This window comes from Protomyctophum parallelum (genome assembly GCF_964188405.1).
Source record: "Protomyctophum parallelum genome assembly, chromosome: 15".
In the NCBI taxonomy this organism is placed as follows: Eukaryota; Metazoa; Chordata; class Actinopteri; order Myctophiformes; family Myctophidae; genus Protomyctophum; species Protomyctophum parallelum.
In genome coordinates, this window is record NC_139710.1 from 44,178,670 (window position 1) to 44,205,423 (window position 26,754).

Here is a 26,754-nt window from a genome sequence, read left to right on the forward strand (position 1 = left end):
TTAATGACTGAATCAGATGCTTGGCTTCTATTAACTTATCGTAATAAATTCCAGATTGACCAGACTTTGGAAGGAAATGGGCGTTGTAGAGGTAGGCTTGTGTCTTATTAAGAATACTATGACAAAATAAAAAGGGTTAAGGTTGCACAATCAAACCTCGCAACTTAGAAACCCAGTAAACTCCCCTCTCCTCAAAAATGAAGAAAACAATGTGTTGCATGGTTGGAAGTAAATATTATGTAAGAAAGTGCAGCAAATGTTAAAATGTTAACATGAGTGTGTATGTGTATTGTTAACTTAATTCCAACTGTCCCTGAAACTGGTTTGATTGTGTGGAACCATCACTAGTGTTTCTTTCATAGAGTAGTCAATCTCATTTGCAAGTGCATCAATGTGGCATTGCTAACAGCAAATGTATAAGTTATATATCTACTGTACATCACATGACAAAATAAAGTGCCTCTATAGTATATTCCATAGAACAATGATGCAACATAAATTTCTAAGTAGGGGGATTTTTTTTTTGCCTTTCACCTACTGTACAGTATCTTGTGTATACGAACGATGGACAAGGACAACATCAGGGCCATTTTGAGATTTGAATTATGTGAGCACTGGTCTTCGTTAAAATGTGATGGTCACATAAAAGATTGCACATCACAAGTCACAAGTATATTTGCCAAAACCAAGACAATTTCATTTTGTGAAGTAATGAATGAAAACCGGGCATACAATTGCACACTCCACTTGACAAGTACAAACCATTGTGCATTTATAAGGCAAATACATGGAGGTTGGATATACTAGGCATTTCACCACCATTCAACTGAATGTAAATAATGTGATGCTGAATTCAGTTTAGTGACCCTGTAGCATATAGCATGTGCTTATTTAGTTGGATTCTGACCAATTCCCCACTTAGCATTCTTGTCTCTTGTCTCTAAGTGTATAGGGAGAGTACAACAGGAATCTATGATGTCAACTTGACTGTTAAAATCACATTACTGCATATTAGCCATGGTATACTGAAGTATTGCATGCTTCAATTACCATTCTGACATTTCCAAATCACTTTGCATGTGCTTTGAATGGTCAGGAGGGAATGTGCTGAAGTAAGAACAGGCAAAACTCTCATACACATTCGATACAAATTCAGTCGTTTTAAACGAGCTCAAGCCGGCACAGCCCCCCTGGCACCACCACGAAACCCAATTAGGTATTTTTCTTGCATCATTGTGGACTCCCAAAACAGACAACATGGTTCGAATGAGCCCTCTGTGTTTGTGTGACACATGTGACATTCTGAGTTCTGGTCTTTTTAATCTCAGTTATGTACAGAGACATTGATCACACTCTGAGACATGCTGAGGAGCGAGGACCTGGCATCATACCATCCATGTTCTACATGGACAATGTTGTTTAGTGCCACAGCCTAATCAGCGATTTCTCATTGCCACTCATTGCAGCTCCCGGCAGCACTAGTTTGATCTACCCAAGGCTTAAGATATTCGATTCCAGCCTACAGCGTGAGGTCTCTTGACCAGAATATGAAATAATTTATTCAAAATATGTATTGTAATTAAATAACAAAATACAAATTCTACTATACAATGGGTGTACAAGAATAGAGCATTTGCCACACTGACCAATGCCACTTGTACACTGTAATTAATTGCTGCACTGGATGAAAATAAATGCAATAAAGAGTATTATATTTATGGTGAGGAAGTTGATGACATACTTTAGCAAGTAGATCGAGAAATTATTCTGCAGTGCCAAGTCTTTTAAATAGTTTCTTCCCTTTGGAGAGCAGTCCCTTTTTCTTTTTGGAGTATATGTCCAGTGGGCCCCTGATGGGACTGCCAGGCCCCATGGTGGCGGGGCCCGAGCCAGGAATGTGTGGGCACACTGTGGGAGAAGCAGCTCTTCTGGGTGGACCCGATTTTTCCCAACGGAACCTAATGGGAGACCCGTAAGGGACAGTTCAGGGTTGTTAAAAAAAAGCCAGCCGCCGCACACGCCAGTCATTACTCCCCCTGTCCACTTAGTCCTTTCTGTCTCAGAAGGGCCATCATAGCTCTGCATTTCCCCAATGCTACTGTATTTCCCTGTTCTTGGCAGCACACATCAACTGCTCAATTATTTTTTTTCTTCACTTTTTGTCCTGTGTACTGAGGAATACCCCTTCCCTTCACTCCACCTCTCTGTTATGTAGAAATAGTCTTGGTCCAAACTACCGCCAGTAAGCTACAGCACCACAGAAGGTAAGCAAGACAGCTCATATCTTCTCACTTCATTAGCAACAGAGTCTATCCAGACAAAATGACAAGCCAAGGCAAGGGCACACAACAAAGAGATTCAGCTGTACGGTATTACAGTTTAGCACAAATGAGACATGTTCATAACACATTCACTTTTCTTCCTCTTAAACATATAATCACTCATACAACTGGGGAAGAGAATAACTACTAATATCTAAACTTTTTTGTAATCATGAGCTAAAAGGCTCTTTGAAATTGCACTTTGGCGGTATGGTTTTGAATATTAGATACAATGCAGAACTGTAACATATCAAAGTCCAAAGATAAGATGTGAAAATATTTGAAAATGTAAAGCTTTTATATTAATAAAAGCTTTACATTTTCAAATTTTTGACAATACATTTTTCATCAAGGTAACTTGATGTGATCTTGTTTCCAGTTTGTTTCCCGTCTCTGCATAAACATGTCAGGAATCGTTCTGCCATTTTACATCATTGCTTCAATAAGAGAGAAAACGTGCACCCTGCTGTTGATTTAATAAAGATATAATACTGGGCTTTAGCTGAATGATGTCAATTAAAAATTTCTTGACATTGTCATTGAGTAGATTTGAGTGGTGTAGACTGTAGAATGAGAATCACTAACGTTTCTCACCGTTTGGATTATGTGAGTCAGTGACTCAGGGTGCACCTCTAGATGTTAGGAGTAAAAGTTCAAATACAGTGGGTAATTGAGGGGTGTGCAACAGATGGCCTTTTAGCTAACCATGAGTTACAGCAGGAGACTTATTAGGGTTAATTTATACTTCATCACACGACCGTGTCGATTGCCAAAAATGGCGTGTTTTCAATTTATGAAAAAAAGTGTCAATCCGGTCATGCAACAAAGTATATATTAGCATTGGACAGTGTGGGAGACGGACATTGTCATGTACAACACTCTGAAGACAAACAACTGAAGATACCATACAGTACTTCCTCTTCAATGCATTGGCTGGGGTTGTTATCCTCCAACAAACAAGCACAGGCAAGATTTTGAGGGACAGAGGAAGGAAAGGGTCTAAAACAACTAGATAGCTGTGAACACCCAATGATTCATATTGTGTATGGTGTTGCATACCAGAAACTAAGGTTACCCATGTCATCTGCATTAGACGAGGAGTGCGTAATCTTGGTATCCTCAGTTGCTCACTTACGTGACGGAAACACAGCCTTTAAGGTGTGAAATGAACACTCTTCTTCTGTTTTGCCAAGCGGGTGAGGAAAGAAATAAAAACAAAAATATGTGGTGATGGCATTTCAATAATCTGTACTGTGAAAAATGTCAATTGTGAAACAAGGAAATAAACATCTGATGACACCTGTTGATAATCGAACAATTGCATTATTTGTTAAAACGCAAAGATTCACATCACGTTTACAGTTCGGAAATTATGTATGTGAAATTATTCTTTGATGGCAACTTAGGTTAAGTGATGTTTTGTGAGCTACTTCACAAGAAAGCAATATACAAAACAAGGCTTTCAGGAGCAGATACAAAAGTACTGTACTAGCCATATTCTTCTTTTTATATATATATATCTCTATATATATATATGTGTGTGTGTGTGTGTGTGTGTGTGTGTGTGTGTGTGTGTGTGTGTGTGTGTGTGTGTGTGTGTGTGTGTGCACGTGTGTGTGTGTGTGTGTGTGTGTGTGTGTGTGTGTGTGTGTGTGTGTGTGTGTGTGTGTGTGTGTGTGCGTGTGTGTGTGTGTGTGTGTGTGTGTGTGTGTGTGTGTGTGTGTATAAAAATGTTCAGGGAGAATCCATGCATCTTAAATATAGAACATGCTAAGCTATAGACTACATAGTTGATCTTTCAGTACATTAAAACTATTTACTCTATTAGAAATTATTTTGGATCGGAACACAGAATATTCATAAAGCATCTGTTACAATGCAAAATATGCATGTGCAAAATAATAAAATTAAAATAAATTAAATTTTCAATAGACCCCGCCCCCTTTCTTTTCAAGACACAGTATGAATAAAAAGTCACAGGTCCATCGCTACCTCTTCCTCCATTAAATAATGCTTTATGAATAAAGTATATCCATTTATTTTTGTTTGTTTGTTTTTTGTTTTGTTTATACAATGCATATCTTTCACAGCAGTAAACATGAAAAATAAAAGTACCTCTGTCAAGTATTAGTTTTAGAATGTTCTCTTTTTTTTCTTATCATAGATCTGACAATATCTACTGTACAGTATTTACAGTAAAGCAATGGTCCAGACAGAGTCAGACTTCCCATTGTACTTACAGCAATGAAACACACACAAGCACAGACACAGGAAAAGAAAAAAAAAACCCAGAAGGAGATAAGAGGAAACTGAAAAAGAGAGTAAGGTGGATGACAGAGGGGCTAGTACTGCGAAGGAGCATGTACCCTTTTGGTCTTTATCCGTGCTGGAGTGTCCTGGGGGTATCGAGATGGTGTGTCTGTGAGAAAAACCTCTACATCGTCAGGCACTTCTTCTAGAAAGTTGGAAGGAACAAGTCCCTTGTGTCCATTGAGCTCACCCTGGAGGGTACAGAGAATACGAGTAAGAATCCCCGGGTCACATGTGCACACACTGACTGGAAAGGGAAACGCAGAGAGAAACAAAATAAAAGGATATACAGTGCCAGTTTAACCGCTTTCTTGGTGTCCCTATTTTGGACATGTCATTAACTGCTATATTCAGTGATTTCACTTAATTCAAATATCATTAAAACATTTTTTTTGGATAACCCTCCCTACTGTGCTGACCATATAAGTAGTTCCTCCCTGTCCCCAGTTAACCCCTGGGGTCAAAAAACCATAGGTTTCGTTTTTGGCTAGGGTTAGCCATGCCTTCATCCAATCAGGATGAGAGTGGCCTTCCTCCACTCATGATCGAATTGGCACGGGCCTTGGTGCACATGCTGTTGGCCTGTTGTGTCCCCCCCCCCCCACTGTAGAGATGCACATCTTGTTACCGGGGCGAACCGTTTTTTTTCTCTCCAAATCACTGAATGCTCCTTTAATGTCAACAACATTTTCCAAAAGTTTGGAAAATAGCTGGTCCTTAGTATAATGTTTGAAGTCGATCAGTCGGACGGTAGTCAAGATATGCGGGGGGCATACACACTCGTACACAGACACAGAGAGAGAGATACACAGGGGGGGGGGGGCATTAACATGTATTTTTTTTTTAAAGGGTGAAGTGTCCCTTTAAGTCTAACTCTTTATTTGGTTGAATACACTGTTCTGAGAGGTTGGCAAGAGCTCTCTGCATAAGTGACAAAAATAAATGTAAATAAATGTATCAACCATAAAAGTGGTACAAAATATGTATTATTTCAAATTACAACCTTTCCAAAAAATGCATGAAAAGTACACAATGAACCGCCTGCACTTGTGTTGCATTGTGTACTTTTTGTGCATTTTCTGAATACAGCCCTGCCTACGCAATACGCACCCATCTCTGAATGGATCAGGTGTGCATTAGCTTGGCCCAGCCACCTTGATTTCTTAACCCCATCTCACAGAAATACGCCGAAATAGCACGGAATGCAATTCCGTGCATACACGCCTAGAAAACATAAAAATCTGTACATATTACACAATACTGTTTTGATGGCGACGGAGGCGTGTTTTCACTAATACGGAGGTGCCCTTTTGCTCGGTGGTGTCTCCAGAGTTCCGTGGCTCAAGTTCAGTAGAGACGGCGCCCCTCCATCATCGTCTATGGAAAGGATTCATACTGTATGTACTGATTTTGGGGTTTTCTAGGCGTGTACGGAATTACAATTCCGTGCTATTTCACCATGTTTGGGTGCATGAGACTGGGTATAGGATTATTGGTATAGAGGGGCGGGTGCCGCAGGGATCAATGCGTTGGATCATATTGGTTCACCGATCTGAGTGCCCGTTTTCGTGTGGCACCGGTGTGCTTATAAGCAGGTTATCAATACTTTAGTCAGATAACAGGTTGTATTATTATTATTATTTAAATTATTATTAAGAGAACAGAAGTGATCTGCTCTTCAATTACGGGGCTGCAACAGGCAGAGCGGAGCTGTCTGAACACACACCAGCATGGTGTCAGATTTCACTTTCGCTTTGGTGACAGGTCTTAGCTGCATTCAGACTAGTGCATTGCAGTGACCTAGAGTCTGTGGGGGCCGCCAGGGCCTCCATGAGGATTTTCGGGGAATTGCACCCAACCGCACTGAAGACAGTCAAGACACTGTCAAACCCCATGAGGATTATGAAAACTGCACGTTTCTGGTGCATTGGACTTACGGTACGGTGAGTTTATACTTCCACAATGTTTTAGTGCTTTATTTACTCACAATAATCTGTAGCAACGGTGCGCTCTCTGCAATTCATCCTGTAATGATCTCCTGTTAGCAGCGTCTATGTGAGCTGCCTGAAACACGTGCGTTGTTGGTCTCTGTGATACGTGATATGACTCAGTCTCATATCATATGAGGAAAATAAAATGATGAAAAGAGTTCTGCTGGATTGTTTATCTTCTAGTTGCATTTTTTGACCGTGCCTGCCTATACTGCCTAAAGCCTCGACGTAAGTTACTTTGGAAGTGCAAGCGCTGTTATAGATTCTGTTTCTAAACTTTATGGATCAATACCAGTCAGGCAGGTCTATTAGGACACCTAGTGGTTGGATTCGGTGTTACCGGTTTTACCGGTGTTGAGAAGCACGGTAGAAACGGTGGGGAAATTCTAACACCGCGACAGGCCTACTATGTGTGCATAAGACTTTGTTTCCTAAAATGACAATTTACCATAATAAACATGTTTAAATTAATTGTAAATTGTGTTTTGCTTTGGTAATCCACTGCAAATCCAGACCTCCAGTTGGATCAAGGTAATCCTGTTCTGTTTTTATCAAACTGATCCCAAACCTTTGTTTTAGTTTTGAACTACCAATTTTGAAGATTTAATCCAGATTAAAGTTTGGATTTGACGGATATCAGAGTGATCCCAATCCAGACTTTTTGTTTTGAACTCCCCAAAATCCAAATCTGATCCGATCTGATAGGGATTAAAAGTTTTGAACTCCTGGGCCCTGAAGTTGTCGTTATTTTCGCATAAAGTAACAACTCGAGTAATGTGCCCATTGTGTTATTGAATTAGAAAAGAATAATTAGTTGCATTACAGTTACTGCAAAAAGTAGTGGAGTTACGGTAATTTATAAACGTGTTAAATCGAACACTGTTCAGCATTAAAGATTCCTTATGGTCTGAATAGAAATGAACACATGACAAAAAGGATCAATACTCACATAGTAAAAGCCATCTTCATCTATTTCAGCAAAAACTGTTATGACATCACCGGCACAGAATGTCAATTCAGCCTGTCAGGGAAAAAGAGTATTGAGATATAATTAAGTTTAATAATAATAATAATTATGTTTTCTTTTTCTCACAGCACCTTGGGGTTTGATGAAGAACACACCTTCTAGGGTCTGATTAGTGTGAAATATTGTAGGGGTTAATCAAACTAGAAATGTGAATAAAAAAACTAATAATCACATTTTCATAAATGTTCAAAGAAATCAAAAATAGTGAAAATAACAGATCTACAAGCTCACAACACATTGCATTGTGAACTTATAGATCGACTATTTTGTGGTACACATTGTACAACAACGTTTAAAATATTGCTAAAGAGATTAATTAGACATTTATTTTGGATACGTTGATATACTGCATACATATATCCGTATAAATATACACGTTACAAAACCTGCTTCTCGATTATTCAATAAATCAAAAAAGTAATAAATGGAATAATCGACAAGAAAATAATCGATAGTATTGTAAAAATACTGTGCTTCCTTCTCCATATCAACATGATGCATTATCAATCAATCCAAGTGTTAATTCAGTCTCAGTAGACAGACTGTTGCAACCGCCAATGCATCATATGTTGTTGTGTGAAGAAGACAAGAAGATTGCAACACACAGAGTACATGTCTCCTACTGGGGGTGTTGGGGGGTGTGTGGGGGGGGCTCTCTGGATAGATCACACACACACACACACACACACACACACACACACACACACACACAAACCAAGCAATATGGTTGTACTGTTGTAGGAGATCTGCTCAACACAAAGACCAAACCGAGGAGGAGAGATGCTGGTTCAGGCATGATGCATGAGGGACTGTGTTCATGACTACGAGAAAGAGAGGGGAGGGGAGGGTGGGAGCGCTTGGAGCCCATTATCTGAAGCCCACCTTTTCTACACACTCACTCCAACAACAGGGTAACAGGGTAGAAACCAGTGGTGGAAAAAGTACTACATTTATTTACTTAAGTAAAATTATCAATACTGCAATGCTGCACTTTGTTACAAGCAAAGTTCCGGTAATCAAAATGGACTTGAGTAAAAAAAAAAAGAAAAAAGTATTGGCATCAAGATTTACATAAAAGTATACGAAAAGTAAAAGTACTCATTATACATAAGTTATCATATGCATAAAACTATCTTTTGAACATCTACAAGCTCACGATCAGCAATTTTCAAATAACAAAAGTTGATATAGGGCTGAAGTGCATGTTAATGCATGTTTTGTAATAATAATTCATTCTACAAAGTAGAACTAAAGTTTTAAAATAATTGTAGTGGAGTGAAAAGTACTTAGTAGAGTAAATGTACTGTTACTTTCCACCACTGGAAGAAAACACACACACACACACACACACACACACACACACACACACACACACACACACACACACACACACACACACACACACACACACACACACAGAGAGCAGACCACCACTGTCCTCCTCGCTCTCACTCACCTCCTCATTCAGTCTGTGGCCCCCAAACTGTCGGTGGCAGTGCCAATACAAAGGTGACAATGAGTACAAAGCGGCAGGGGGACCATCAGTACAACATGGGACAGTAACTTTGAGACTGACTGACTGACTGAGAAACAGTAAGTCTCATACACAGAGTCAAGAAGCAACATAATGAAGAAATAACAGAGTTACGTACATTACATTACAAACTAAATTTAACTTACAGTACGAAGAAAAATGTTATTATGTCAGTTAAGAATTCCAGTTACCAATCAAAATACTGGTGATTACAAAAGGTTACACTCACATAATCTTTCCACAATAAAAAGCAATGTAATAGCAAAATCAAAAAGAATATGAATATGTTTTATGTTATTGGCAATGGTCAGGGAGGTGTTTATACAACACGTAGTTTCGAGGAAGCAATCTGATTGGTTGAAATAGGCATCTACCCGTGCTTCAAACGAGCATGATGCATGAGCATGAGTGGCTAGGCTAGCAGTTTGCATTGGACATTTACGGTTGTAGTGGCTAAAACTGGCATTAAAAAAATATGAATTTCTACTGAATATCTAAGTTACAATGACATTGAGTTGACGTGTTTTTTAAGGGTAACTGTTATATAATTGCAATATTACACTTGAGGGTGTGCTTTACCTAGATTATTGGCACTTCAGTGCTGACTGCATCACTGGCCAATAATCACGGTAAAGCACACCCTATCGTGTAATATTGCTTAATTATGTCCTCAAGCAAGAATGCCTAGTGTGACAACCTTGATGTTATATTTGAGAACTTTCATTTATCTAGAATGTAATCAAATGTGTCAGTTTTATATTAGTAATACAACTATATGTTATTATTTACCGGTATTACTATTTCATAAGTAAAAACAGATTACCAATATAATAATCAGTAATATAATGTATTAAAAAAGACTATTAATATAATAATCATTCATCTGTAATGGGTTACATTTAAAAGGTAACCCTCCCAACCCTGTGGGAAGCTCATATTATACATGGTGTCGTGTTTCCAATCCTATAACATATAAACAAAAAAACAAATCTATGTCTAATAATATGTAGTATGCACTTAGCCAAATTGGTCTTAAGGATGTGTATTCCCAAAAGCACACATTTATGGCATTTTATTAGGGGACTACGCTGGATAAAACTGTGTGCTGCACTTTTTTATGTATGGAGAGAGAGAGAAAATGTCATGATAAAGACAGTAAAGATCTGTCGCTGAAAGAGTAGAGTACCTCTACATCGACATTAGGAGAACTCTCCCGTGGGTCATAGTCATAGAGGGCCACCATTCTGCGTGTAGACATTGGGTGTTGACGTCCACTTCGCCTGTTCCTCTCTAGAGGAAAAGGGGAGAGTAAGGAGTGATCAGTTGAAATAAAAAGTAAACCCTGTTGAGATTGAGAACATGACATTTATTCCGAAGTCTTGTGCAGCTGATGATGAGTTTGTTTAGCCTATGGTGCTATAGCCTTCTGGGCTTAGCTCACAAGATGGTCTGGCTCACAAAGAGAACTACTGCTATGATCATAATGAATGGTTTTTGATTGCGATGAGCACACACACACACACACACACACACACACACACACACACACACACACACACACACACACACACACACACACACACACACACACACACACACACACACACACACACACACACACACACACACACAGTGATTGAAGCAAAGTTTAGAAAAACAAAGCGTGAAGATGTAGCAGAGGGAAGAGTAGCATTTCACTGGACACAGACCTCTCTTGGATTTTCTGGATCTGCGATTTATTGAGCGGCCATCTTTGAAACGGTCGCAGTTCACTTCACAGGAGAGTAGAGACAAAAAAGTTAAAATTAAGAAGGAAGAGTAAAGATCAAGAGAAATGAGTTATCGGGGAAAATACAGTTCCATATTGCGGAAAGCTGTCCAGCTAGAGGGGAACAGCAAAGTAAGAAGAAAGGGGTGGAAAGAAAGAGGTTCAGCCAATGAAAGGGGTTCTGACCTAATTTCTCCACAGGAGTGTTGAGCGGTAGAAAACCCTGTTTGAGCAGCTGGTCCATCATCTCGTCATCCTCCGTCTGGATCTCAGAGACCATGTTACATGGGATCAGACCCGCACGATCACGAACCTGCGCCCTGTAGAACCCGTCTGTGTCTTTATTCCCAAACACCTGAGGAACACAGACCAGATCTTAACCTGCGCCCTGTAGAACACGTCTGTGTCTTCATTCCCAAACACCTGAGGAGCACAGACCAGATCTCAGGAGAAGAATCAATGGTGTGTGTGGTACTCCTAATTAAGCCCACTTTATACATTGTCGTACAACTGTATCGATCACAGAAAAGAACAGATTTCCCCTGAACAAGCATGTAATCCTAGATAAGCTGCGACTCACTCCTCACTCTCGGTTTGCGCTTGAAATGTTTGGACAGACAGACTGTTTTTTCTTTTCAAACATTAAAAGTCCATAGACTTGACTGTCACAAGACGTAATTTCTGAAAGCCAGACATTGGAGGGGCTAGCACCCCTCAAAAAAGAAATGAAAAACTGCAGCATAGACACAGAGATGAAATTCTCTGACAGTGAGTGTGAGTGGAAGCCTTACCTTTATGATCTGTCCTTCCTTGAAAGGCAGCTCCTCGTCAGCAGCATCCGGGTTTGGGGACATGGACAGGGGGTCATAGTCAAACAGGGCCACAAATATACGGGTTAGCTCTTCTGGTTCCGATTCCTCATAGTACTCAGGAGAGCGCCGATGTCCGTGGCTCCCATGTCCGTGGCTACGGCCGCCATAGCCGTCTGAAACAAAAAGAGAAACCTCTGCTGCTACTACCTGCCTTCCACAATGATGGCAGGTAGTATAGGCACTGATAGGAACAGAATATGATTGTTTGTTAGAGCTGACAGGGGACAGGGACATGAGACACAAAGAGCCAGAGATCAAACGATACAAAATAGTGCCTTTGGTTTAATGTGCTTCGCTTTCAACAGCTCAGTTGAGTTGTGATCATATATTCAGGAAACCTTTAGCATTATATATATATCTGATTTCTGGCTTGATAGACACTCCTGTTTACAGAACGACTTTACACTCCATCTTAAAGTATGCTTAGAAAAAAAGTGTGCAACGTGTTGCTCGACAAAAATATTTGTAAATATTGTAAAATATTTGTGAGCGACAAATCGCACCACACCTTTTCACTGAAACATAAATTAGGCTATGGTGTTGTACACACAGAAACATTGACACAAAGACCAAGGTGGGAAGGACATGTCAAGCCAAGTCTTTTGGTGCAAGGGGAAACTAATGACCATGCATGTTAAGGGAATGGAGGGAGACTAACGTTGCACTGCCGTTCATTGCTGTTTCACTGCCTTATCTCACAGAGGTTGACTCATGCATGCTTTCCTGGCATTTAGGCAATGATGTTTGTATTAAGTATCAATGCAGGGACATGCTTTACATGTCTGGAAATAGTTGTTAGCAAATGAATGAATAAATAAATACATCGAGAGACATTCCAAAGAGAACTCGGAAAATCAAATACCACAGCAGTTCGTGGCTTCGCAGATATCAGTGGGACAGTGAGGGGAAAGGGTGAACCTGATATCAATTAACCATGCTTCTTATGGATCACCATGTTAACTCGAATGTTTCAATGGCAGAATTCTGGACTCGGCATCGGTACCTGTCGCAGTGCGACCAAAAGTGAACCAATTACCAATGCAGCTTATGGTGAATATTTTTAATTAAATTCATGTTAGAACACTAGATTGAATTTGATGGCAGCAGGTTTATGAGTGGTTGATGTTGTGATACCTACCAACAAGGCAACAATGCATTAACTCATCCAATGATGTTTTCTTTCCTTCTCACTGTTGGTGAATAACTTGTCATGCAAAAAAATAAAAAATGAGTGAAAAGAGGCAAATGGTCTTGGGAGGCAGGAGGAGAAGGAAGAGCAGGGTTTGATAGGCAGCATGGACAGGAGGATTCCTGGGACAGAAGCTCTAAAGGGAAGGGGGAACATACAGTGGAGGCCAGGGTGATTCTCATTGTCCAGCCACGGGAAAAGCCATCTTGTCTTCTCCCGTCAGCTTGGAATCTGCTAAACTAAAGCTAAAAAAAATCATTGGCTACCAGAACAACCACCATTCCAGCAACGAACTCAAAACAAAAAGGTTTTCTTTTTAAACCACTGCTTTTTTCCCCACCCTAGTTATTTGTTAAGGTGAATTATCATCTGGAGATGAAGCTGCACCACATACCATATTGATGCTCTGAGGACATTGGCCATATCCTGCGTCGAGCTACACTGCCATAGTAAACATCCTCCTTGACAGGTGAGAGGTTCACCTCACTCCCCTCACTGTTACTGTCCATGGTGATCTCTACAGAAGACACCAATCACAATGTTACGATCAGAGACCCCGCCCGATCCCCAAAACACACACTCTGCGCTACCGCCCTTTTCAAACATGCGGAGGGGCCAAGGATGAAGGCGGGGGGGGGGGGGGGGGGGGGGGGGGGGCTCTGGGGGGTGGCAGAATACCACAGGTTTCACTCTGGAGTTATTTGGTGTAAAACAGCAATGCTATTTCACTATTGTGACAAGAGAGGAGGCGGGGGTCCTGGTCAAGTGTATAAAGCATAGAAGTACGACATAACATATGATGTACAGCGCTTCTCTGCCAAACAGCACAGTTGGTGAATACTGACTCATAATGAAGATGAACAGCTGCTGCAGTGTTACACTGGTCTACAAAGTCATTTAACCACATGAACCCTGGCTAGGCCTAATTCTGGGGGGGGGGGGGGGGCTGAGAAAACAGCCGATCTACATGCTCGCCAGGCATCACATTGTGATGCATTGTGCGCTTGTACATCTGCTATCTACAGCAAAGAGATTTGGTGTAGAGGGAAATACTGGGGGACCTCAGTCAACTAGGGTTTAAGTGGTTAAGCTTCATGTTGTCTATGCCAGTGGTTCTCAACCTTTTCAGGCTGCGACCGCCAAAATAATCCTATTTGAACTGGGGACCCCCCCAAAATAATCATATTTGAACTGGGGACCCACCAAAATAATCATATTTGAACTGGGGACCCACCAAAATAATCATATTTGAACTGAGGACCCCCCCAAAATAATCATATTTGAACTGGGGACCCACCAAAATAATCATATTTGAACTGGGGACCCACCAAAATAATCATATTTGAACTGGGGACCCACCAAAATAATCATATTTGAACTGGGGACCCACCAAAATAATCATATTTGAACTGGGGACCCACCAAAATAATCATATTTGAACTGGGGACCCCCCCAAAATAATCATATTTGAACTGGGGACCCCCCAAAATAATCATATTTGAACTGGGGACCCACCAAAATAATCATATTTGAACTGGGGAGTGGGGACCCCCCCAAAATCATCCGGGGACCTACTGGTTGAGAATCACTGGTCTACTGGTCGAGAGGGGATGTTCGGCTTGGCTCACGCGGGTTAAAATACACAACATCAATCAATCAATACACCCCCTGCTGGAGGTGGACGAGGCGTCTCCTCGTGTCATGACCTCACTAACCAATGGAGGGAATGGGCCGTCGCTGAGGGGCGGTGCCCGCGTGCACAGACCTCCTCCCCGAGTGGTCCAGATGGTCTGCTGAGCGTCCGTGCGACGGCGGGTTTCCAATGATCTTTAGAGTAAGAGACAACACACAGCAATATGTTAGAGCCGGCTCACTTGTCCATGCAATAGCAAAGCAACTATATATAAACACCAATTTACTGTAAAAACATTTAAACATTAAACACTTAACACAATTGGGGGGGGAAATAATAATCATAAGAGCAAATGTTGTGGCTTCCATTTGTCCTTAGGGGAGGAAAACATAAGAGCAATAAACCCATGGAAAGATAAATGAAACCCAGTAAACCAACAAACCATCAACTAAAGAAAACAAAATGAAATCAACCCCCACATAACTGCATGGATTGGGATGGGGGGGATTAGGCAGGGTTCAGATGTTTAGCTAAAGACCATTTGTTTTGTTTGTTTTGTTCTGTGCATGTCAGCTACCTTGATGAGAAAAGTAAGTGACTGAAAGTGACAAAGAGAATGACAACATTGAGAGAGAAAGAGTTATAGTAAATGAGTATGGACAAAAGAATGGACACAAAACAGAGTGTGATGAGACATGGTTAGCTGAGCATCAGCCTGGGGGCCACTATTACTGCAGACTAAAGCCTGATTTATACTTAGTTATGCGCCAGTGTCGCACAGAGAATAGAAGATCTACAAGCTCACAGCGGGTTAAAATGCAATGCACCGTGAGCTTGTAGATCTGCTATTTTTTGGCATGCAATACTGGCATGCCAATAAGTATAAATAGGACCAAACATGTGAAGGATTGGATTTGTGGTTGCCCTGCTAGCAAGCCTCTGTAGTGAACAAAGGAAGATAATTCTTTGCTTCAAAGCCAGAGAGAAGGAAAAGAGAAAATAGACCTAACATGATGCATATCAGCTTGAGGGCTGAAGCAGAGTAAATTAAATCTGCACAGACTACAAAAGGAACTGTTCTGCTGTTGTTTTGTATGCAAGGCAACTAGAGTTGCTAGAAATTTCCAGCCCGACATAAGGCTGCAGTACTAGAGGTCTAAAAGTAAGATGAGACATATCAAGCTGTCGGCTGGTGGAGAAAAGTGAATGGTACAATCCCAATGCATTGAAGAGAAACAGCCATTAGTTGAGCTGCCATTGTCCTTTTCCCTCAGAGACATGAGAAATCAAAACATAGTTAAATGGCCTTTAGATAATCAAAAGCTTTACTTGAAAGAAACAAAAACACTCGACAATCTAAGTACGAGCAAACTAATACACACAACATAAAACATCAAATAAGAACAACCATGAACATGTAATCATAATGTAACCTTTACAGAAGATTGAAAACAAGTGATAATGAAAGGAAAAAGGGTGATACCCATGAAAAAACAAACCAAAAAAAACATTAAGAAAATAGAATGGCTGCTGCTTGCTGATGAAATGTACAGCAGAAAGCCAGAATCACACACCAGCGTCTGGTCCCGGTTGAGCCTGGACATAGACTGTGCCCTAGCGTCTCTGTGTGGACTGTAATAGGCCCTGTCCAGTTCGTTGAGCCTGCCCTCGCTCAGGGCTCCCTCCCTGGAGTAGTTCCTGGGACCTGCTCCTCGCCCAGGGCCAAAGTGCTCCCTGTTCCTGAAATCGCCCCTGTGCACTGATGGGGCTGCAGACACTGGCACGTCACAGTAGTCCTCCTCCATGCTACACTGACGTGTCAGAGTTCTCTTTCGACCCATGGCCAGGGCCCGCCGTTCCACTGGCCCCTCACAGTGGATGATGCGTATGGGCGCCCGCACGGGGCTACCGTGGGTGTAGTAACCCTGGTAGCCGCGTCCCAAAGAGCCCTCCTCCTCACTGCCACAGTCCAACCCGCTGTCAGGACTCTTGGTATTCTGGCGGCTCGGTCGGCCCAGGCCGCGCTCCACTGCCGTGTATCCATAGTGGCCATCATGGAAGCGCGGCGAGGAGGACTGGCGCTGCAGCCGCCGTGAGCTCTTACCGGGCGAGATGTGCTGGTCCTGCTCGTAAATGCGATTGCTCCTCCGCTGGGATCGGGGCGTTCCCGGACGCCCTCCGTCCTCGAAGCACAGCCGCTGTCCCAGGCCGTCCACGCTGTCTGGCTCCTCCTCGGCCACCTCTGGGATGCTGTGGAGACGTTTGCTCCGCAGCGACTTCTGTTTCACCACCTCCCTCTGTAGGTCCCAGCAGTCTCTCTCCTCTGCAAGATCCTGGCGCTTGTAATAAGCCTTTAGCCGTGAGAACCGGGGAGCAACATGTCCACATTTTCCATAGTTCAGAATTCAGTCAAAAATTGTTTGGTTTAGATTTGAGGGAAGATTTGTGTGGTTTTTGAAGGTTTTAGAACAGGTAGGACACGATAATGTGTGTGAATAGAAAAATAAATTGGGGGAAAGACAAAATAAAGACAGAATTAGTTATTTGTGGTAATGCAGTAAGACATGCAGTCTCATTCCGTGAGGGGGAAATGGCATGCTCTGGACAGGAAATCTGTACTAAATGATATGTATGAGTCTGGACATTACTTGTGGTGAACGAAACACACACATAATGGGCAAAACGATCCATACTTCAAAATTAAGTGACAGCCATACAGAAAAGATACTGCTGGTGAGGAGCAAACAAAACACTGAGGTTGATAAATTGATGAAAACTAATAGAATACGGAATACGCACATCACTTAGTAGAGGTGCTGGGATCAAAAGTGACATCAGAAAAAGAGAAAAGAACTCGCACACTCATCTGCTCCAAACGTTATACTTTTTTGACAAAGTTTCGAGCCAAGGCTCTTCATCTGGTCAAAAGCTATTTTTTGACCAGACCAAAAAACTAGTTTTTGACCGTGGCTCGAAACGTCGTCAATAAAGTATAACATTTGGAGCAGATGAGTGTACGGGTTCTTTTCTCTTTTTCTGATAAATTGATGATAGACAAATCCTGAAGCTTCAAATGAAATGAAGTGGAAAAAATGAACTATACAGTATGTGGATATGTGTAGGATAAATACCTACAAACAGAAGTGCAATGGGATTGACAAGGCCAAGGTAAAACATTTAAAGTATCTCTACATGCCTTACTGTAATAATAAGGTTGATGTATGCAGTTATATTTCTACCTACAGCCATAACAGAATGTGACATGTGACTACCAATTGTGCATGGTCTCTGCTGTCTTCCCTTTCTCTCTCACTCATTCATTGTCTACTCTACATCTTTCCATATGGGGCCAATGATGACAATGTTTTGCGGTTGTGTGTGTGAGACTGTGAGTATGAAAAAGCACAGGGCAATGGCGGGAAGGAATGTAAAAAGACTGTCACTCATTACTATGGTGCAATTATGTTTAAATCAGCAGTTACGGTTGCAATTTGATGTTGGTTTTCGCTGCCACACACCCGCTTTACATGTCCTTTGTGAGAGGAATTATGTTGGCAGTCAATTAAAACTGAGAATGAACGTCACACAGCTATATCTGAAAGCTGGCAGACCATGCCAGCATAATCTCGGGGAAGACACTGATGTGTGTGTGACAATCTCCATGAGAGGGAGAGAGAGAGAGAATAACATTAAATTAAGTAGGGATCAAATCAGCCAAAACATGTTTCTTTTCAAATCCAGCATGATCATTCAGCTAGTCTTGAAAACAAGTAAAAGACGATGCTGTATTAGTTTTGGTGCAAGCTTTGTAGATCATCTGCACTCTAAACTCTGTAAAAAGGGCCAAAGATTGAAAAGTTAAGGTGCTAATATAATGTCAGCTTGCACACGCAAACTGAACCTTTAGTTGAATTCATTGAGTCGCCAAACTGCAATTATAAATGTTCGAAAATATAGCTGTCGGTGACCGATTTGTAAAATATTTGAGAATTGAGGCAACGCACACGCAAGCACGCACATAATTCCTAATGGAGATAATAAGCCCACACAAATTCAACAGAACACTAAACTTAAGTTACTATATGAATTTCATTTGTCCTTTACCACATTAGTGTTAGTCAAACTAAATTGCCTACATTTTTCCATCCCAGATTTTTCATACAGATGGCGATAATTTGTGATGCATGTACAATGATGTCACAGAAGTGACTTATGAACTGATGGCAACATAGAAACAGGTGCATGTTTGCAACAAAGAAACAGGAGATTCAACATTGATGCGTTTCAACCACACCAAATCTTGAACACTGTTACTGTACAAATATTTGCTGACAAACATAAATCATTCACATCAAGTTTTCTTTTCCTCATAACCTCTCCTATTAAGCTGAACAATAAACATCAATGTAATGTTTACTTTCACAGTACAATGTCCTATTGGCCATACATCCACACAAAGAATGACAAGATCACACACTGTGAAAACGTTACCATCTACATTGACAACAGAGAAATTAAATGTTTGACATGGGACAGACAAAGAAAAGTGAACAAATTCCATTTAAGTACTCACTTAAATGAGATTCCCATATGCACTTGATATGCCAAGACCCTTTCTTTGCTAATGTTATAGTATAGGGCATAGCAGTGGGTGTGGTGCCACAAAGAAATCCTCCATTCCTTTTTCCCATAGAGATGTGAAAAAATGTATAAATAAATATTATAATTTTTCTTCCCACAGAATCAAAGGTTTTATGGTCATGATTCACCAGGATCCTGGATGGCCTGATTCTAGGCTTAAAATAATTTATATACATTTTTGGTAAATCTCTATGGGAGAAATGAATGGCCAATTTTTTATTGGCACCAGATAACTATGCTCACTGCTGTCCTATACAACACAACTTTGATTTCAGTGTCACACTTCATATTAAAACGAATACAAAAAACATTTCAGTTTTAAGAAATCTAATTCAATGCTCATTCAATGCAATAAATACAATTTAAAAAAAAGTCGGAAAGAACAGTAATTATGCCTTGAGTTACGTCCTCTATCTATTCTAACATGCAGCATGCGTAGCCATTCACATGAAAAGAAGCAGTGATAGGGATTGAATATGGGGCTGGGTAGGTGGTTTGGGGGGGGGGGGGGAGTGGGGGGGTGGGGGGGGTGCCTAAGGCAAGACTGTGCATCTCAGTCACGCAAAGCCACGGTGGGCCTGAATGTAGAGCCTGTGAGAAAGAAACATGGAACCGTCCTCCATACGCCATCCCTGGCATTGTTGATTTCGTTGGGTTGCCGTTGGCTTACAGTACCTTGAGAGTGTTGTGGGAGTTGATGCTCCGCCTGCGGCCCTCCTCCAACTGCATCTCAGAGTAGAGGTCCTCCTCGTCCTCCTCCATGATGTCGGAGAGGTCGGAACCCCGGCTGCTTTCCGTGTGGTACTCCTCGCTGTGGCTGTAGTGGTGATGATGGTGCTGCTGGGGGGAATAGAGGCAGGAAGAGGGAGAGTGACAGTTGAGGTCAAACAGTAAGTGGTTTGTTTCAAAGTAAACATGCCCCATGCTTTTTAATGTTGCTTTTAAACCCTTTGCACATAAACCCTCTATACTAAGCAAAGTATTACTTAGTTGGGGAGGCATACTATGATCCGACGGAGCATTGCTCCGAAGGAGCAATTGTCTGAGGTGCGCTGGGGGTCGGGAGAGGGTTGGGGTTAGGTTTAGGTGTCTGCCCCGGGGGAGGTTAGGGTTAGGGTGAGGGTTTGAGGTAGGTTGTCGATCGGACCAATGCTCCGTCAGATCAAAGTATAGTAACCACTTAGTTGACCAGGTCTGGCTCTGTACTTAGTCCCCTTTTCTACTACACAGAATATCTTTGGCTGAAAATAGCCTACAAGATCACATTCATCATTCTCAAAGTGATGGGTTCTGAGCTTGTAGATCAGCTATTTCTGGGGGCGAATGTTCACCCCCAGAACATGGATGCTAGGATTCATGTGGTTAATACTGTAGGATAGTAGAGACTGGGAATTCAAATTGAAAGCAAAGCGGTGATTTTTTTCCAAAAATGCCTCAATCTCAACTGTCCGGCAGTACCTCAGACTGGTGTCACCACAGTCTACACTAACTACTCTTTGTGAATTTTGACACATTGTGTCAAATGAAAGTAAGAAAATTGTGCCATTGATGCTGTTGATTTAATTAAAGGGACACTTCACCCTTTTTCCAAAACGTTTACAAGATTTAGAACAATTTCCCGGGGTCTATTATGTGTGTAATGTGGTTTTAGATATTTTAGATTTTAGCAGTGAGCCCATAGTGTCTCTGATGTCATGGACACTGGGCTCACTTACTTCCTGGACTACATGTTGTCTTAGTAAGACAGCCCTCCCCCTATCCACAAGGAGGAGCAGTGCACGAAAGCATTATGGGAATTGTAGTCCAGGAAGGAAGTGAGCCCAGTGTCCATGACATCAGAGACACTGGGCTCACTGCTTAAATCTAAAATATCTAAAACCACATATTACACACAAAAAAACCCAACCCCCAGGAAAGTGTTCTAAATCTTCTAAACGTCATTAACATATATTATTTTGCAAAAATGGTGAGGTGTCCCTTTAACTCCTACAAATACATATATATTCTACCATAGTGAATCAAACAAGCATTATCTTATTGTGTTTTGTGTATAATACCTGTCTGCCAAGCTCTGAGCCTCTCAGGAATTCATCTACTGAAGCCCCTCTTCTCCTCGCATGAGGAGAATCATAACCGTCTTCTTCCTCATCAGAGTTCAGTGAATGCAGAGCATTACCACGATCACTGAAGATGTTCCTCTTCTCAACCTGACAGACACAAAACAGGTATTTATTTAGACTTGTTTTATATGCCATGCATGTAATGTTTGCAACCATAATTTCAATGTTTTGCTGATGACAAAAAATTGTCATCATGCAACTTAAGCTTACAAAATGATGGTAGATGCTCATCAATGCTCCAAACAGACCATGTTTACCCAGCAGTCAAAAACGTCATGATGATTTTATAATTACAAATTATTCTATTAATCTTCTGTCGATCAATTAATCGATTATTCAAGTAATTCTTTCACACTGTTTTGATTCATGTTACAATTGTAACATGTAACGTTTAACAACAACTGTTACAAAGTCCTCACATACCCGGTTTCCCTCAGCGAAAACTCTCTGTGCAGCTTCCCTGGCCATGGCCTTGGCGATGGTGTTGGGGATGGGGACTCCCTGAGGCTGTGGCAAGATCCTCTGAGGAGAGGGTGAACGGCGTGGCTGGAAGTGTGGCGGCTCCAACGTGTGGCCACGCATGGGAGGCAGGGGCGAAGGTGAGCGCTCCCAGGGCTGGCCAGGCCGCAGGATAGCCTCATGCTCTTTGGTTTCTGGCTCTCTGGCACTTACTAAAGGTTTGGACTTGGACATGGGGTGGGGCTGAAAGTGCTGGGAAGGAGGGTGATGGGCCGACGGCGTCTGTGTTTGTGAGTGAGGCAGCGTGTGGGGCTGGGCTCGAGGCAGGGGCTGGACCTGGGGTTGAGGGTGCGTCGGGGGATAGGTGGACGGGTACGGCGGATGGGTTTGCGATTGCACTTGGTGGGGCATAGATGCAGCGGTGCGGCGGGCGAGGCGTGGAGATCCCAGGAGGTTATGTGGAATGAGGGCCACGGGCGAGTCCTGGGACTCCCCTTGTGCTGATAACGTCCTTACTATGACCTCGCTGGCCTCCAGACACTGGATCCTGTTCAGCTCCACAGTCACATAGTCTGCCGTAGGGTACATAACCTCTGCTATCTGCACACACAGGAGTCACACAGTCACATAGTCTGCCGTAGGGTACAGGGTACATAACCTCTGCTATCTGCACACACAGGAGTCACACAGTCACATAGTCTGCCGTAGGGTACAGGGTACATAACCTCTGCTATCTGCACACACAGGAGCCAGGACAACATTCTTAACTGGAGGGCAATTAAAGTGTCAGCATACCAGTGATCTGAAACTCCTTTTTGACCTACTGTATAGGCCTACAGTATGTGCAGCTTTTGCCTCCGTCTATGAAGCTTATTTTCTAAAGATGTACAATAACATAAATCTATCATCATGGAAAAAACTGGTGGTGAAACTGACTGAACTACAAAGCAAGGTCAGTCGTATAGACCTAATAGATTTAACCCTAGATGGAATAAGTGACAAAGTTTTATATTTATTGTAATTATAGCACCTCATCTCAGACAAATTATATATAATTATTTTTTGCCTGCCTGCCTCCCTCCCCCTCCAAAACAATGTTCTGATGACTTAATCCTGAGTGGCTGGAAAGACACACACTGACACAGACACGACGAATGTCTCTGGCTTAGTACAGTATGTGGGATGCAGTAATGACACACCTAAACATCACCGCTGCTGTCAAAAGAGCCAGAGAGCCTATTATTACAGCCTTGTTTGCAAAGCGCCTTACATAACTGCTGTTGTTTGTCATGCATGGGCTAGAAATCAGTCTTCTATCAATTATGTCCAGCAGATGGCAGCACAGTCACGCTACACCGACAATGATGGGATTTGAACAGCTGACAATGGCAGAAGAATACATAAAGAAAACAGGCTTATTCGTATGTACCCCTACCTACCTTTTGTCCCTTTGTGCATACTACGTAGCCAATCACACTGGCACCATTTGAGGTCCCTGAAGGGGTCAGGGTTGGGGGTTTCCATCTGACCTGCAGCACCCCAGGTGTTTGACCACACTGGACCTGCACCTCTTGGGGAGGGAAAGGAGGACCTGGGGAACACAAAATATTATACACACTAGGATAAGAAGAGAAAGTATAATAAATACAACACAGACTGAACCAATGGTGCTCTTTCAAGCCATGACCCCCAAAATAATATTATATAACTGGGGAGTGGGACTCTGATAAGCACATCGAATGTAGGAGTGACACTCAGCAAATTCGTTGGGATCGCGACACGATGTCAGCCCTCAGCCGTCCAGGCCAATTTGGCCAATGTTTGACCTGGTTTTATAGTATAATGCAGTACTTTTTATTTTCTTTCTTTTTTTGAGGTATTGAAAAGGAAGGTCTAAAAGTTCTTAAATTGTCACTTCACTGTCATCTGGTGTCCCGACCCATAGGTTGAGAACCACTGGACTAAACCACTGGTGTTTCATCAAGTGGAACATAATTCTGTAACTGTTCTCATGTTTAATAATCGTGACAGGATGTTATGATGATTAATGCGAGGGCCAATGTATATCTGAACATGATTTACAAATACAGTCTAATATCTTGCCCGCATATGATATGCAGGAATATTATGTCCAGGCTCTTCAAGAGCATAATGCATAATATGCATGCATCTATTGGCATCATAATCATTATAATTATTTTAACAGGTATGTCTCGTTGACCCGACTTGATCCCCACGACCCGACTACGGATAAGCGGTTGAAAATGGATGGATTGATGGATGGATAGATGTCTTATTGAGATTAAAAGAGTGAGTGAGTCTATGAGTGACCATGCAAGAGAACATTTTACAACAATAAACACACTCAAACAATACAAGCAGACAGATTCAACTATCACACACTACAACCAAGTGATCACAATACAGACAGGGCCGATGACACAAAACGATTGCATTGAAAGCACCAAGACAACTAATTTGATTCTCCATTTTAAATTCCCCCATAGTAATCAGCTCTGGCAAGTTAGTTTTTGTGTGTGCTTTAAGTCAGGAACATTGTTTGTAAATTTGTTTGCCTTATTACCAGTGAATTCAAACATGAAGTGGATATGCACTACTGTATATGCAAACAAAATCAAAATAAGTAAATTATTACAAGGAATACATGTAATTGTTAATAAATGTTAATGTCCTAATTTGTAGAGCCACAATTGAATGCATGTATGTATACTGTATCTATGCATTTCCCTAGTGTTTGTATTCACTAGCATTCATAAGTGTTGTGCCACGGCGTGATTGTAAAACGTATGTGTATCACTGATGCCTACATATAACTAAACCAATAAGAACCTTTGTACAGGGCTACCAGTATCTCAGGGCTACAACCAATAGCTATAATAGTCTATCTAAAAACCATCATCAATACATCTTCATCACAATCCTGCACTCAGGGTCAGCCCGGATACCTTTTTCTAAAAGCAGATGTGAGCACTGAGTCTTTGATGCAATCGCATTTCATTTCCATCTCATTTAACTATGCCTGTCAACCAACAACCAGTGTGAATTAAATTATCCATTCTTTGCCAATGGGAATTTAATGTTACACTATAGCTGAATATAGGAGGGGCTAGCGAACCCCCAACAATGTGACACAGACACTGTACGCCTACCCTGACGCCATATACTGTACACTATATTGACAGACAGACAGTCCCTAAATGCTGATACGGAGACCGGTACAACTTGTTCAGTTCTCTTAATGAGCTCAACCTCACCATGGGTAGCTGATAGAAATGATCCATTTGAAGAGTTCATTAGGCTGTGTTGAATTATCTGACCCAAAAGACTAAATGTTGCATAAATAGTAATGGGAGTGGACGGAGGCATCAAGGGCTTCCATTAAGACAGGACTGGAATGGCACATGACAAGGTGGGGGGGGGCAACAATGTGGGTCACGTAATTGGCGTCTTCTTTCCATGGAAACGAGATCATATCCTGGTAATTGAAAGCCTCTGAAATGCTGTCTTTATCTTATCATGTGCCACCATCGCATGGCGATTTTATGCCCCCCGATGTTCCCTGTAATAAGATCACTCCCAGGATGCACTGCTGCCATTTACGCAGAACTCCAGCTGCCTTCCCGGTTCATCCACACCTCCCCAGCCTTGAAGCACTAAGTCACTCTAAGGCAGGGATTCCCAAACTGGGCGTCGGGACTCCCAAATCATTTTGGGGGGTCCCCAGATGATTAGCTTAATGAGCAACATTGTTTTTTCACTCAAAAGTAAACAAACCAACACACAGTGTAAGTGTATAGTATTATATGTATCTACACATTTCTAAAATTGGCCAAATGTTCAAATATTACATAAGAAAGAAAATAGCCCATTTAAGCCAAACAATAGATGAACTACAGCTCACAACGCCTGTTGTAGTTGTAGAGCTTGTAATGCCTACAATTCCAAGTGCTTGTCAGGGTGGGGACTGGGAGTCCCCAGTTCAAATTTGATTATTTTGGGGGATCGTGGCCTGAAAAGTGGGAACCCTCGCTCTAAGGTACAATCTTGGAGTTTAAAGGTATATTCAGTGATTTCACTCAAAAAACCTTAGGTTTCGTTTTTGGCTGTGGGACCCAGCCTTTCGTCCAATCAGGATAGAGAGTAAAAAACGAAACCTAAGGTTTTTTGACCCCCAGGGGTTAACTGGGGACAGGGAGGAACTCCTTATATGGCCAGCACACTCTATAGTAGGGAGGATTATCACAACAAAACAAAAAAATAAGTGATATTTGAATTAAGTGAAATCACTGAATATACCTTTAAATGCGCTCTGGGTAACCGGACCTCTATAATTGTACTTAATGCAATATGTATAAGCCAAATCAGTTAGCTAAAAAGAGGCTCATTCTTACAACCAGATATAATGGTGCTGGCATCGGCTGTATGCTGCAGATGTGATGTCTCTCTCAGTGTGCAAAGCAGGAGGGGGACACAGACTATACTTAGTAGGCTACAGATACAGTAGCCTAGTATTTGCACTAAACCTTACTCCTATTTTTGTAGACCAGGGAAACCCGTGGGTCTGTACTTGGTCTCTCCTTTTCCCACACTAAATTCTCCACCTAAAATAGCTGATCTACAAGTTCATAGCTTATACTTGTAGATCGGCTATTTTTACAGAATATTTGCTAGGGTTCATGTGGATAAGGTTTTAGAGTTTCGTTCTCCAATACAGATTCTGATGCTCCTCTTGTCTGTCATGGCAGCTTCATTTAGTGTACACTCCTCTTGTCCTGTATCTGCTCAATTAACCTTTCTTATCATATCATATCATTTATGCTGCTTATCACACTCTTATACATACAAACTCTAGAGGGTAATCTTAAAAT

General features: G+C 41.7%; 1 protein-coding gene across 1 annotated transcript in view; it reads right to left on the reverse strand.

Annotated features, from left to right (window-relative positions):
• Positions 1 to 1,011: 1,011 nt before the first annotated feature.
• The window catches only part of rimbp2b (RIMS binding protein 2b), a 49,216-nt gene continuing 23,473 nt past the window's right edge, over positions 1,012 to 26,754 (reverse strand). The window contains 15 exon segments of the mRNA XM_083785033.1: positions 1,012 to 1,948; positions 1,950 to 1,958; positions 4,688 to 4,822; positions 7,572 to 7,643; positions 9,106 to 9,132; positions 10,370 to 10,473; positions 10,893 to 10,955; positions 11,138 to 11,306; positions 11,743 to 11,936; positions 14,728 to 14,839; positions 16,220 to 16,996; positions 19,962 to 20,126; positions 21,344 to 21,493; positions 21,830 to 22,465; positions 23,305 to 23,456. Coding sequence (XP_083641159.1) covers positions 1,763 to 1,948; positions 1,950 to 1,958; positions 4,688 to 4,822; positions 7,572 to 7,643; positions 9,106 to 9,132; positions 10,370 to 10,473; positions 10,893 to 10,955; positions 11,138 to 11,306; positions 11,743 to 11,936; positions 14,728 to 14,839; positions 16,220 to 16,996; positions 19,962 to 20,126; positions 21,344 to 21,493; positions 21,830 to 22,465; positions 23,305 to 23,456 — 2,951 coding nt within the window. The 3' untranslated portion in view covers positions 1,012 to 1,762.